Source organism: Vulpes lagopus, chromosome 21, assembly GCF_018345385.1.
Source record: "Vulpes lagopus strain Blue_001 chromosome 21, ASM1834538v1, whole genome shotgun sequence".
Lineage (NCBI taxonomy): Eukaryota > Metazoa > Chordata > Mammalia > Carnivora > Canidae > Vulpes > Vulpes lagopus.
The window spans coordinates 1,385,909-1,399,828 of NC_054844.1; the positions used below are offsets into that span (position 1 = coordinate 1,385,909).

A 13,920-nucleotide genomic window follows, 5' to 3' on the forward strand; every position below is an offset into this window, starting at 1 on the left:
ACAGTAGGCTCATTCAGGGAGGAAGCTCAGCCTTGCCCTCACCTCTCCCTGTGCCAGCCTCAGAGACATATGAGGTTGGTGTACAAGGACTAGTCCTTCAGTAAAGTTGGCCCCTGTTTCTGTAAGGCACAATAGATCCTGGAGGAATTAGTGTGATGGGAGGCTGAATTAGGCATATGCTCATCCAGGAAGAGCCAAACAGAATTTTATAATAGGGTCTGGAATAGCCAGGGGCACAAGGCCAAATCTATCAATTTACTTCCTGCTGATACCTACCTCTGCTCTTTCCATCCTAAGAGAATGCACATTTTATGTGTTTTACTTTAGAGTCAAAGCCTGCCTTGGATAACAAGTTCAAAGGTCTTGTCTTCTCTGTTTGTATCAGAGGTCTTGGCCACATTGAGAAAGGAACCTCCTGGGGTAATGTAACCTGGTCATGCTGGCAAGGCTGTCTGGTCTTGACCTCCTGTGAGCTCCTGGACCGCAGAGCTACTCAGTTCTGCTAGTGAGCCCCTGTATCAAATGTGTCAGGGTTAAGGAAGGAGCACATTCAAGTCATCCTCACCTGTGTCTTCTTAATCCCCAGTAGATGATACGAGCTAGTCACCATCCCAGAGAATAACCACCCTTCATGCTAACGTCAGTGAGCAGGCTCTTGAGTCTGAGCTGCCTTCTCCATAGACCCTGGCCTGGAAACTGGGCAGATGCTAAACATATCTCTTTAATAATGGTCTTTAAGGAGCTCAGAACCTTCATGGTGCCCTTAGAGGGCTAGAGTGGGGAGGATGGGGGTGGTGTAGGATTGGATCAGATGCTCATGGCCAGACTGGCAATTGAAATGGAGACATTTAGAGCCTGGGGAATTTGTAAAAGGCTCTCACCTTGGGGCTCTATGGAGCCCATATGTGATCGTGATTCACCAGTAAATCTGTCTGTGCTGAGTCAGCCCAAACTCACATTTCAGGGCCTGGGAAGAGAGCCACAGGGGAGGAGCAGTAGGAGAAAGAAAGGGATTTAAGGTTTAAGAGAGAAAAAGCAAGGGCTGGAGGGATTTTAGTGCATTTAAAAACCAACTGTATAAAAAATGAGATGTGATTAGTAGATTGGAATCACATCCAAATTTAGTCTGAGGTCTTTCTTCCTCCCCACAGAATGTACACATACTTGATATTAAAAACTGGTAACATTCAAGAGCTCCCAAACCTCAAATCAGGAGAAAGAACTCAATCTACCATGTGGCTGGAAGGCCCACTGTCATGGGTAACGTACCCAAAGATGACAAAGATTTTGGCAATGTGGATGCCTCTCTGTTCTCACTGAGGCAGGAATCATGCCTTCTCTATTCCATAATTTATCACTCCTAATATTATCAACACTTAGGAATTAACTGATTTACAGTAGAGTACAAGGTTCCCAGTCTTCCTTTTTTTTTTTTTTTTTAATGAGACATAGGATGGGTGGCATTCATACACATAGTATACTCTTTTTTTTTTTTAAATAGATGAATGTATACACTTTATTGTCATGGTTAGATTCTGAGTTTCTAGGTGATAAGAATTAAAAATTAAAATGTCCTATATCTCCTCTGAATCATAATACATACACATTTGATACATGTTATTTAATGAATAGAAATCTAATACCTCGTTGACACGGAGACCTCTATCAGCAACTAAGGCAAAAACATAAACAGGAAGATGGCTGTTGCTAAGCACACTTATTCCAAAATTTCACATAGTATACTCTTGAAAGCATTCTCAGATTTTGACAAAACACTCAAAAAAATAAGCATGTTAATTATTCACTTTCATCACATATCATATTCATATTTGTAATATACTGAAGACTTCAGGGAGCATAAAGAGTGGGAAGTCCAGACCATTCTTGCTCGTTCATAAAAGCATTTGGGAATGCAAATGGCCAAAGGTGAGGGTGTCACAGGAACAATATTGAATTTACTTGTATTTATTTATTTTTTTTTGGAAAAGAAACTGCTCAAAAACTTTGGTATTGCAGCTCCTATAATAACAAAATACTTGCTACACACTGTTCAACTGCTCTGGACATACTATTGTGTTTTGACATCATGGTGGAAGACTCTAGGTCTAGGTTAGTATTCTAAACTCAGACCACAGGTCAGGACCTATGGTGAGGTGAGGAAAGGAAACTTGGAATTATAGGAAGGGATTCATGAATCCATATATACACCAAGCATTACAGCATTCTAAATAAATAGCCTGTCTTGTGTATAAATTACTACTTTTCAAATGTGCACAGGTGTATAGGAATTAATAAAATTAATTTAAAAACTTTGCTGAATTCCTAGTAGCTCTTTATCATTATACGTTTCTCCAGTCAAGAATTCTCAAAAAGTACAATCTTAACATGGTAAGGGGCTACAATGTAGAGTGTAGATGAAAGAATCGAGATTTCCAATGATATATGAAAGTCCATATTTTAAGGCAGGGAAGAGGACAAAGGGCAGCAGCAGGAAATTAGGCAAGGGTTCTCAAGGTGAAGTGATTGAACTACTAGCATGGAACTGTCTGGAAGTTGCTGGTCAAAATCTCTAGTAGTGTGGGTCCTTCATGAGTTCTCTTAATGAGTCCAACTAAGTTTGAGAATCAAAATCACTGGTTCAGAATGCATTGTAAAAATGCTTATTAATATACAAATATTGAGATATCATAAAATATTCTCCAAAAGGTTTAAAAAGAAGAGAGAGAAATATGCTTTCTTGATGGCAGGACCATGCACAGATGACCCATCTTGAGGGACCATGATGTCTACTCCCAGCCCATATCTTAGGTATTTTCTTGGTTACCAGAGTATATTTGAGACAAGGTTCAGAGGGGCATGGGATTCCCCACATAGTTATAGACTCTATGTTGTTTTCCAAAAGCCCCCAGAGGGGTCAAAGGCTTTCAAACAGGAATATGATGGCCTTTGCCAAAGGAACTTCCAATTAGATAATTAAATTGTTCTGTTTATAGACTTTATAGAGACCTGAAAATACCACCAATCTTTCTTGTGAAGGAACTACAGGACACTCTCTGCCAAGACAGATTTTAAAAAATGACTTCTTGGCAATAGTTTCAGCTTAGATATAGATAAATTATTGATTGGAAGTAGAATGACTGTCAAATCTCTTCAAGATGCTATGACAATATCTAGGAACAAGAATTCTTTTCTATAGGAATCTAAAAAACAAAAGCAAAAACAAATTTCCAAACACACAGACTTTTGAGAATTATTTAGGGGGCACTGAAAACTGCAAGTGAAGAATAGCTTTCACGAGACCCAAGAAGGAGCAAGCAGAATCAGAGAAGACCTAACATCAAGAACCAACTTGCAAAAATTCTTTAAGTCGCGTCTCTGAGACGAAGATGGCAAGACAGTTTAGCAGTCAACTCCACAGTTCACGGTCATGGTTAGGAGCACAGAACCTGATGTCAGACAGATCTGCTATTTAATCCCAGCTTCACCCCTGAGCAGTTTCTGTGGCCTGGGAAAGTGACTTAAGTCTCTAAATCACACTTTCCTCATCTGTAAAATAGGAATAATGATAATAGTGCCCTGCTCTGACCCTGTCTTACAGATGATAAAGTCCTGATGCATGTTAATAATAATTGTTATTATATTTCTACTACTTTTACTACAAACTAAGGGTTTTCTGTAATGTCACGATATTCAGGGCATTCAGAAAGAGCTTTTTCTAGGGTGAGAAGTGTTAAACACATGGGGTTAAATTCTGCATGTTCTTGGAATCCATCCTGTAACATTAAACCTTCTTCCCCGGGGACTCTCTCCTGTTCCTGACTTGCCATAGCACGTATTCTTCCCATCCCAACATTTGCCAGCTCATTTTATTCTGTCTTAGATTTTCTTTCAGCGGCTCTCAGAGCTTCTACTCTCCTTCCTCCAAATAACAACAATGATAATAATTAGATTAATAATAAACCCTCTGGCTGTTCAGTGTCCCTGGGCCTGGCACTGACCCCTGACCCTCGACAACACCACAGGAATGAGTATATGCATCACTGAGTATATGCATCACTGAGAGAGCCAAGAACAGAACAGCAAACCAAGGGTGGCTTTGCAAGCCCTGACACTCACGCAGCTGAATTCAGAACACACTGAGCAGGGTGTGGTTACTTCTGGGTCTTTGAATGAAAGGTACCAACCCCATCCTCTTTTATCCCCAACACAATCCAATTGATGGTTTCAGTGTCCCTATTACCAGCTGGGCTCCCAAAGCAGAGACTCTTATAGAGGAAGCTTGTACCTCTGGGGAGCAGAGTTTGAGCCCCCTCTCTACAACATGTTTCTAACATGTCCCTTCAAGGTTGACCACAACCCATAGTGAGAAATACCTATTACGCTGCAACTGAGACATATGTCCCAAAGATTTTTCTGAAACACTGCTTATGACCATGTGAGGCCTTCTGATATTTTCCTATTCTATTTAATTCTTTCATGCAAAATGAGAATGTGAAGAAATTGGAGCCTGTATACATTACTAGTGAGAATGCAAAATGGTATAGTCTCTTCAAAAAACAATTTGGAAAACAATTCCTCAAAATCTTAAATGTAGAGTTATCAAATGATTTAGGAATTCCATTCTTAGGTATATATCCAAGAGAAATGAAAATGTACAACAGTACAAAAACTTGAATATGGATGTTCATAGCAGCATTATTCATAGTAGCCAAAAGGTAGGATAAACCAGATGTCCATCAACTGATGAATGAATAAACAAATTCAATGTATATCCACACAATGGAATATTATTAAGCCATAAACAGGAATAAAGTACTGACACATGCCATAACATGGATGAATCATGAAATCAATATACTAAGTGAAAGAAGCCCAGTCATAAAACATCACATACTGCATGATTTCATTGATAGGAATTGCCAAGAATAAGCAAATCTATAGAGATAGAAAATAAATTAGTAGTTGCCACTTGGAAGGAAGGTGGGGTAATTGATGAGTGGGTATGGGTTTCTTTTGGGGTGATGAAAATGTTCTAAAACTAAATTGTGGTAATGGTTGCAAAACTCTGAACATATAGAAAAAAACTGAACTGTACACTTTAAAGGGGTGGATTACATAGTAATCTTAATAAAGCTGATGAAAAATGATGGTTGTGATCCAATCAATTGATTTCACCACCCCAAATGGGTCTCAACATAGTTGAAAATTACTGTCCTGGAGCATGCTGCCCACCCCCATACCCCCGCCTGTGCCTGTCCTCTTCATGAGAATCATGGCTTGACCTGGAGAGTTGGGGAGGCTACAGTCTTTGGGTGGGGGGATGTACAGGCAGATGGAGAGGGGGTGAACGTGTAGAAGGAGGGGTGAGAGCCATCTGTGGCACAATAGCCATCATCTTTCTCCAGTTAAGGAACCCTGACTGCATTTTCGGCAGCACATGTACAGCAAAAGGACCACATTGTTCATTCTCTCTAATAGCTGGGATGGCCACAAGAACAGAACCTTTGGAGAAATCTCTGCAAGAGCTCTGAAAGGGGCTGACTAGCCAGGGTGGATGCCCCTTTGGGTCCCTCACCCTTTCTTTTCTCCCTGCCTTCTCCCTGCTTTCAAACATGATGGCTCAATCTCTGGAAGCCACCTAATAACCCTGGAAGTGGAGGGCAGCCCTAAGGCTGTCAAAGCAAAGGACAGAAGGGGACTGGGTCCCTGATGACTTCTTGAAGCTACCTGGGTTTCCCACCTCTGCACTTCGTTTATATAACAAATCCCGAGTTTGCTTATGCCACTGAGTTTCCTCTGGTATTAGCAGCCAAAGGAATTTCTAAATGATATGCCATCTAAATGAAGAAAAATTCCCCTCCATCATATATGAGGCAAGAACAGACCTTTCAAGAAATAACAGCTACTCTCCCACCCAGGCCTTTCTGCCTTTCTTGCCTTCTGGAAGAACTTCTCCCCGAGTCCCAGGTCCCAAGGGACATGAAAACCAAATACCTTGTGATTTTAAATATCCGTAGGAGCCGGACACATCTCAGCACAGAGATGCCCAAGGGAGACATGATCTTGGTCTCCACCAGGATGGTCTCCAGGATGCCCCCACACACGATGAAGCAGTCGAAGCGGTTGAAGAGGGACACAAAGTAGGCCTGCAGGCCCAGGCTATACATCTTCAGCAGCATCTCTGCCGTAAAAAGGGCCAGTAGTGCCTTGTTGGCCGTGTCTGGTGGGTTCAGGCAAGGGGGCAGGATCCCAACATGGGAGTGAGAGGAGGGAGGCACAGAGGAGGAGAAAGGAAACAGTAATTATCACCATCTCCCTTTCCAGCCAGGACACCTCTCCCCTGTGTTGTTGCCAGAACAGAACAATTGGGGTCAAACTGACAGGAAAGGGGTATCTAGTTATAATCACAGTAAACCTGATCTACTACGCATCAAGGGTTTGTGTGCTGATCTTTATTCTTCCCAGCCACTTTTTCAGAGATGAGGAGTGAGGTTCTGAGAGGTGAGTAATCTGCCCAAATCAATCAGCCAAAAGGGGGAGCCAGGCCCTTAGTAGTTCACCCTCTACACTGGGAGGCCCACCAGCACCGGGATCTGCTTGACTCCCTGGGAGTGGAGCTGAGGCACTGGCTAGGGGTCCAGGGGAGGGTGGTGGGTATTAACTGCCCATCGAGAACAGCTCCTCATGCTCAAGCCATGACAGTCCTCTTTCCTGGCTTTTTGCTCACCTCATCCACACGTGTTCTGGCAGGCCTACCTGAAGGCTATATAGTAAGGCCTGAAGTACTGAAAATCCAATCTGGGAAGTTGGCAGCCAAGGGCTCGAGATGGCCAAATGAGAGGCAGCATGTGTCCTTGTCACCAGCAGTGAATGTTGGGACAGGCAGTGACTGTTGGGAAAGGCAGACTGTGTGGGTCCAGCCAGATGAGCCACATCGGTTTACAATGAAGTTGTGCATTTTATGGGGCTGGCAAGCTGTCAGGCCCTTCGTGTCCCCAGCATGGTGCCTGCAAAGAGTCACAGCCACTGGCGGTGTTCCCATCAACTTTGTGCCTGTCACTATTTCCTCCCTAGGATTCAGGGCTGAGTTAGCAAGAGTAAAGCAGGATAGTGCCAGGGATAGCCTCTCACCTTGGACCTCTGTGAGCCAGTGGGGCTGATTGTAGTGTTCTGAGGCGATGGTGAGTGTGTTGAGAAACACCAGGAAGATCACAAGCCAGTAGAAGACATTAGACTTGACTGCAGCACGACACTTTCTTCTGCAGAACCGATTCCACCGGCGCCAGTAGCGGCTGGAAAAGGAGCAAGGAGAGAAGGAAAGAAGGAGGCAGAGGTGGCTGTGAAATTCAGTGTTTTTCCAATCTGAAAGGCACCATCATGGTTTCCTTTCTCCCCTTAATGGACCTGGCCTCAGCAGAGCGGTGCAATCTGGTAGCGAGGAGATAAGCTTCCTGTCAGGTTAACTGGGCTCTGCTTACTTATGTGGTTTTGGGGGTGTGTGGTCCCGACCCTTCTAAGCTTTGGTTCTTCCATTTATAAAATAGGAATAGGGCCAAGCTCACAGGGTTGTGTGGGGATTGATAAAATACCATATAAATGCATCTGGTATTAATGTGTATTTTTATTTTATAATAATGACATTATTCAAAATTGTATTGTACAAATAAAGAGCATTATTTGTAGTGATGGTAGTAGTAGGACTACTAATGTATACCATTAATGAAACCTCATCCATGCTTGTTATTGTACTAGACATTTCTCATGTCTTCTCTTTAATTCTTTAAATAACCCTGAAAAGCAGATGTTACCCTGATTTTGAGGATGAGAAAACTAAGGACCACAGAGGTTGAGTAACTTGATTGTTACCACACAGTGGCAGAGCCAAACTTGGTTTTCTCCCCCCAGTCCAGTCTCTTGCCCAGATGCTATCTATCTATAAAGTATAATGGGTAAATCTGGATCAGAGGTTCTTTGCTTTTATGGCATTATAGAACATTTTGAGAATCTCATGAATGGTTACTTCCTTTGTTCAGAAAAAATGAGCATACCCACACATACACACATCTCTATATATAAGTTCATGCAGCACACGGCCCCTTGGAAGCTTGGCCATGGTCCATATAATATTGCTTTGGTCTCTTGGTTAGGGATTTATGTCAGTGATTCTCAAAACTGGCTGTACATAAAATTACTGGGGGGAAGCTTAAAAAAACCCATAAGCCCTCACCAGTACCTAGGCTCCAACTCCAAACCAACTAAATCTGATTCTCTGGAAGCTGGGTAGTTTTTAAAGCTCCCCAGGTGGTTCTAATCTGTAACTATGGTTGAGAACCATTAAGCTAGATGATCCCAAGGAGTCACTCACATTTTAAGATTCTATGATGGAAGAGTTTATAGCTTGTCCCTAATTTCATCCTATTTAGATACAGTAAAAACTACATATCTATGTTTGGTAATTCCATTGACCAAACATTTAATACTGACAGTAGCAATAAAGGAGAGAAAGAAGGGAATGCTGGAGAGGTGCTTGGGAGGGAGACCACAGAGGCCAAGCTGAGGATTTCCAAAAAGAGACTGATGGGATTTGATTTTAGAAAGCCAAGCAACCAACAAAACAATGTCTAGATCAGGGGAAGTATGAGAAATGCTCTTTCGGCCATCTGAACTGGAGATGATGAAGCAGTAGCCTTATTTTTTTAAAATTATTTATTTATTTATGATAGTCACACACACACATAGAGAGAGAGAGGCAGAGACACAGGCAGAGGGAGAAGCAGGCTCCATGCACCGGGAGCCCGATGTGGGACTCAATTCCGGGTCTCCAGGATCGCGCCCTGGGCCAAAGGCAGGCGCCAAACCGCTGCGCCACCCAGGGATCCCAGCAGTAGTCTTATTAATGGAAAAGAGGACACTGAGTCGGCAGTGTCATTTTGGAGGCAGAATCAATAGGACTTTGAGCTTGACTGGATGTAGAGGGTAAGAGAGAAAGGTACGGAAGGGACAGCTAAAATTTCTAGCTGAGGCAATTTGGAAGAGCTCCTCTAACCAATTTAGGTACAGACAAGGAGAAGCAGTGCTCTGGGCAGGGAGGTTGCTATGAGGAGAAAGGAGGGGCACTCAGCTCAGGAAGTAGGCCTGTGGTCATGTATGTAAAGAGACCCAGCAGGCAGTTGGAAGGCAGAGCCCCTGTTTGGGTAATAAAGAAGGCAGGGGGAGGAACAAAGCAGCTTCTCAGAGCAACAGTCCACGAGTATCTATATTCAGGTCTATTTTAGGTTTCCAGAAATGCAGACCCCACTCACCCCCAGAATTGTCTTTCCAGATCACTTGACTTTATCTATATTTTCTACCTACTATCTGTGGAAAATCCTGTTACCAAATCTTTGTTAACATCTATTATGAGATTAGAAACGTGAGCAGTACATCTAAGAAGAAAACAGTTTCCTTGGAACAGCAGGGAGAACTTAGCTTTTGGCTTGCAGAACAGGGACGGAAAAAAGAATTAATCAAATAATATTCTGATCTGACCCTAACTCACTGAAGTGCTCGAATGCCATCTCCAGTGAGTGCTATGCTATGGAGAAGCTGGAACTTATCAGGGACAGGGACACTTACCTGCTATGTGGGGTTAATTCACTACATAGAGAAGAAATGTATCAGGGTCAGAAAATTAAGGTTTCCAAATGCATAGGAGGTTTTCCTCCACCAGACATACCACCATGGGTAAGAGTGAGGATGGGGGAAGGTGAAGAGAGGGGCAAAGGATGGGACAAGGGGTCCTAGGCAGTCCTCAGCCTCCCCTGGAATTTGCCAGGTCTTGGTAGTGAGGAGTCCTATCTTGCCAGGGCAGGACACTGCTTCTTTCCTGTCATTGTGGTTATTAATACTATAGAGAAATTTTGTATGACTGTTTTCTCCCTGAAAAATGAAATTTCAGGACAAACTCTATCTGACTTTAAATAGCTTACATTGTAGTTTCAAAGGGTGTTTTAAATAGATATAATCTTATGTGAGAGGAATCACAGATAATTGTTATTTGGAGTCCAAAGGAATCAAGTGTGCATTCTTTTACAATAAGTAGAAATGGACTTGGAGTCAGGTTAGTACTGTGAACTTGATTAAGCTACTCTTTTCTCAAATTTGGGACCTGGGGTGTCACGTGGCCAGGCCTGTCCGATGGGTCTGGAACTGCCTGACTCCCTGAAGGAGTGGCTGTCAGAGACAGGGTAGTAGCTGTCAAATGTGCTGTTCCTGTGCACAGCCATTCAGGGGAGTCACATTTTTGGGCTGGGTGGGGGTGGGGGTAATTACTATCCAGAGAAAGTATTTAAAGATAATTATACACCTCCCACTCTTCAAAATATAGCTTTGCTTGACAACTGGTTTCCTGGCAACTCTTCCTACGGTATAATAAATGTAATGATTTATTAGAATGTGTAAATTTATTTGTGTGTTTACATATGCATGGAGGATATAGAAATTAAATGATAAAATAGGGAGGAAAAATTTGCTCGTTATTCATGTTTCCTTCATATTAACTAGAAAAGTCATTTTACTTTAGAAATAGAAGTTCCCACATGTAGACATAGGACAGAAGGGTGGATATGAATGTGCCTAATCTATTTCTTCAAAATTCTATATCGATGCAGTCCCATGGGAAATTTCTGCTCAACTCACCCTGGGATCCACCTTACCAATTCCTAATTATGGACCCTGCTCTTGCCTTTCTACCTACTTGGACTGTCCCCACAACTGCAGGACCTCCCCTTTCTATGTCCTGCCCATTCTTAGGGGCTAAGCTCAAGTCCCAGCCTCTCCATTGTAAACTTTTCTAGTCATTCCAGGCTCAGAATTCCTGCATTTCTCATTTCTCAGAATTTCTGCATTACTCATTTTAGGCATACGTTAAAGAAATATTTATCAAATACCTATCCTGGGATAGGTACAAGATATTCGTCAGCCAATGCAATAGATACAGCCTTTTTCTGCGTAACAGTCATGTGGGCAATCAAAGAGTGTACTTAGTACCATGATGGTCTTTGCAGAGGTGCCATAGGAGCACACCAAAAGGCCTCCCAGCCAGTGGTGGAGAAGCCAACAAAGGTCACACACAGGAAGTGGCTTCCCATTTCCCCATATTGTCAGCTATGTTTTACTGTTTGGTTCTTGCCTCTCCAGTGAGATCATAAGACTCTTGAGGGGAAGGGACTGTGTCTTGCACTTTGATATAGAGCCACAGTACTCAGTGCAGTCCATCGTACATGGTAGGCATATTTGACTGACAGGCTGGGAGAACAGCAGAGACAAACTCTATGCAGATTTTCTTGCCTTCTTGCTGAAGACAAGGCTTGAGAGCTGTGGAGCTCTTGTGACCCAGGGATGAAGGTGAGGGTGAAGAAAGGGCATCACTCCAAAAAGAGTTTGCTGGGCACATAATTTTGTACAGGCATCTAGAAGAGCAGACAACATCAAAATAGTGGACACTTTCAGCTCTTTCTAGTGGCCAGAATAAGTTTCTGTATCTTCTTTAACTGAGAACAAGCAACATGGAAAAACGATTAAACTCTTTTATATACTATACGTAACTTAGAATGGACTATCAGAGAGTAGACAAATTTGGATATATGCCTTGTCCTGGCTGCTCATTTCACTGTAGATGGGGCAAGACAATCCTCCCAAATTTTAGAACCCTACGGCGTTCACTTCTGTAAAGTCAAGATCTGGAAACTCCAGCAGGTTATCTGATTAATCCCTGCAAGTTGCACAAGACTTTCTAAATCATTTATTTCTTAGCTCTTTAAATCCTATTCCTAACAGTGAGCCCCATGTGTTGCAAAATCCTTATTTTGACTGATTCCTCCATGTGGAGACTTGGGTTATTAAAAGAATACCCTAATACTGCCCTAATATTATGTCAATTAATTTGCTGAATTTCCCCTATAGTCTCTCTTCTAGAATTTCTTTTAAATAAGCTGTGACTTTGTATCATTCAGTATTGCAAAATAGGCTGGCTGGAAACTCAAATTATCTTGTCATTGTTAAACTGAGAAAATGATCAAGATACTTTAATTTTTTTAACTCAAATTTTAGAATCTTTTCTAGAGTAAAACAGGCTCTTCACTGCTTATAAGGTTATTTATGAGTTGCAAACATTCTCTCTCCATTTTCCCTCTATGCTACTATGCTTTTCAATCGTGCCTGACACAGACAGGCAGAAAGTATGAGGACACATTCTTCTTGCATCTGTAGTGGAAACCTTCGCAGCAGACAGAAACAGCTCTAGGTCTACTTTGATAATTTTTATGGAATTTTCAATCCATTGCCAGCCTTTGATATTTTTTAAACATACACCCTCAGTGGGATGTAGCATCTTAGAGGGCCATCATTTGCTATCTGCTCAGACCTTTTAGGGCCATACTGTCTGGTATAGTAGCTATAAGCCACATGTGGCTCTTGAGCACTTGAAATTGGCAATCCCAAACTGAGACATGTAGTAAGTGTAAAATACACATTGGATTTCAAAGACTTAGTACAAAAAAATCTCATTAGTAATTTTTATATTTACATACTGCAGTGATCATTTTTTAGATGCATTGGGTTAAATAAATTGAGATTAATTTCACCTGTTGGTTTATTTTTTTTTACTTTTTAATCTTACTACTAGAAAAATTTAAAAAGTGCTAATGCAGCTCAATTATACTTCTATTCAACAGCACTGCTGTAGAGCTATGGGCCTATGCCTAAGATATAATAGCTGAGCAGAAACAGGGTTTAGTATTCTTGGGCAGAATCTTTCACTAAGCTAGCATGGTGATTAGCAATACAGGACCTACGTATGGGTTCTGACTTGGCCAGATGGGAGTGACCCTCAGCCTCTCCCAGCCTCAGTATCTTCATCTGAAAATGGGTTGAATAATAGTGCCATACTACTGGTAGTATGCCTTTTGGGAATACAGAATCTTTTTTCTGTATTTCTGTTGTATCTTGAATAGTAGCAGTAGAGGGAGAAACCTTTCCCAGAGATCTAATGGCTGGAATACAGGAGGTTAAGTAAACAGCAGGTGGGGCTGAGTCTCAAAGCTTAGCAAAGAATCTCAAGGTTTAGAGGGGGCTGCTGTTCTTCTCTTTTGTCAAGAGCATGGATTATACCATAAGTAACTGGATAGAAGAATGTTCCCAGTATTTTCTGGGCAATCTCTCACTAGAAAGAATGTGTATAAAGATGTTGTTTCTCTTCCAGTCCTTCAGATCATGTTAATCTATTTGTTCACTCATTCATTTGTTCATTTATGATTCATTCATTTGCATATAATGAGAATGATATTTTGGAAAGGTTTTATTTTTTTAAAAAGACTTATTTATTTATTTATTTATTTATTTATTTATTCATTCATTCATTCATGAGAGACACACACACACACACACAGAGGCAGAGACACAGGCAGAGGGAGATGCAGGCTCCATGCAGGGAGCCCGATGTGGGACTCGATCCCAGGACTCCAGGATCATGCCCTGAGCCGAAGGCATACGATCAACCACTGAGTCACCCAGGCATCCCTAGAAATTTTTTCAAAGGGATTTTTATATCCCTCTACTCATTTTGTGTGGAGGCTTTATAACTGTCAGGAACACAAAGTGCTTTCTCAGCTTTGGTTGTCAAATTAGATACTTTGTTTGAGTCGGTGTAAGCCTATTCTCTTACTGAGGCAAGACCATTCATTCATTCATTGATTCATTCAGCAAATATTAGTTCAGTCCTCATTATCTATTAGCCACTTCTCCAGATGCCAGAGATAAAGCAGTAAAATCCAAGCATTATCAAGAAAGAAAGGATTTTTTATACCTCTAGAATTCTTTTTCATGTAATAAGGGGTAGGTCTGATAGACTTGACCCTAGATTTTTTAATTAAGGAGGTTTTG

General features: G+C 41.7%; 1 protein-coding gene across 50 annotated transcripts in view; it reads right to left on the reverse strand.

Moving 5' to 3' along the window:
* The window catches only part of CACNA1C (calcium voltage-gated channel subunit alpha1 C), a 760,002-nt gene that overhangs the window by 144,335 nt on the left and 601,747 nt on the right, over window positions 1-13,920 (reverse strand). For all 50 annotated transcript variants that reach the window (XM_041735639.1, XM_041735630.1, XM_041735636.1 and 47 more), the window contains 2 exons: window positions 7,132-7,292; window positions 5,995-6,220 (listed from right to left, as the gene is read on the reverse strand). In XM_041735639.1, the coding sequence (XP_041591573.1) occupies window positions 5,995-6,220; window positions 7,132-7,292 (387 nt within the window). The remainder of the gene's footprint in view (window positions 1-5,994; window positions 6,221-7,131; window positions 7,293-13,920) is intronic.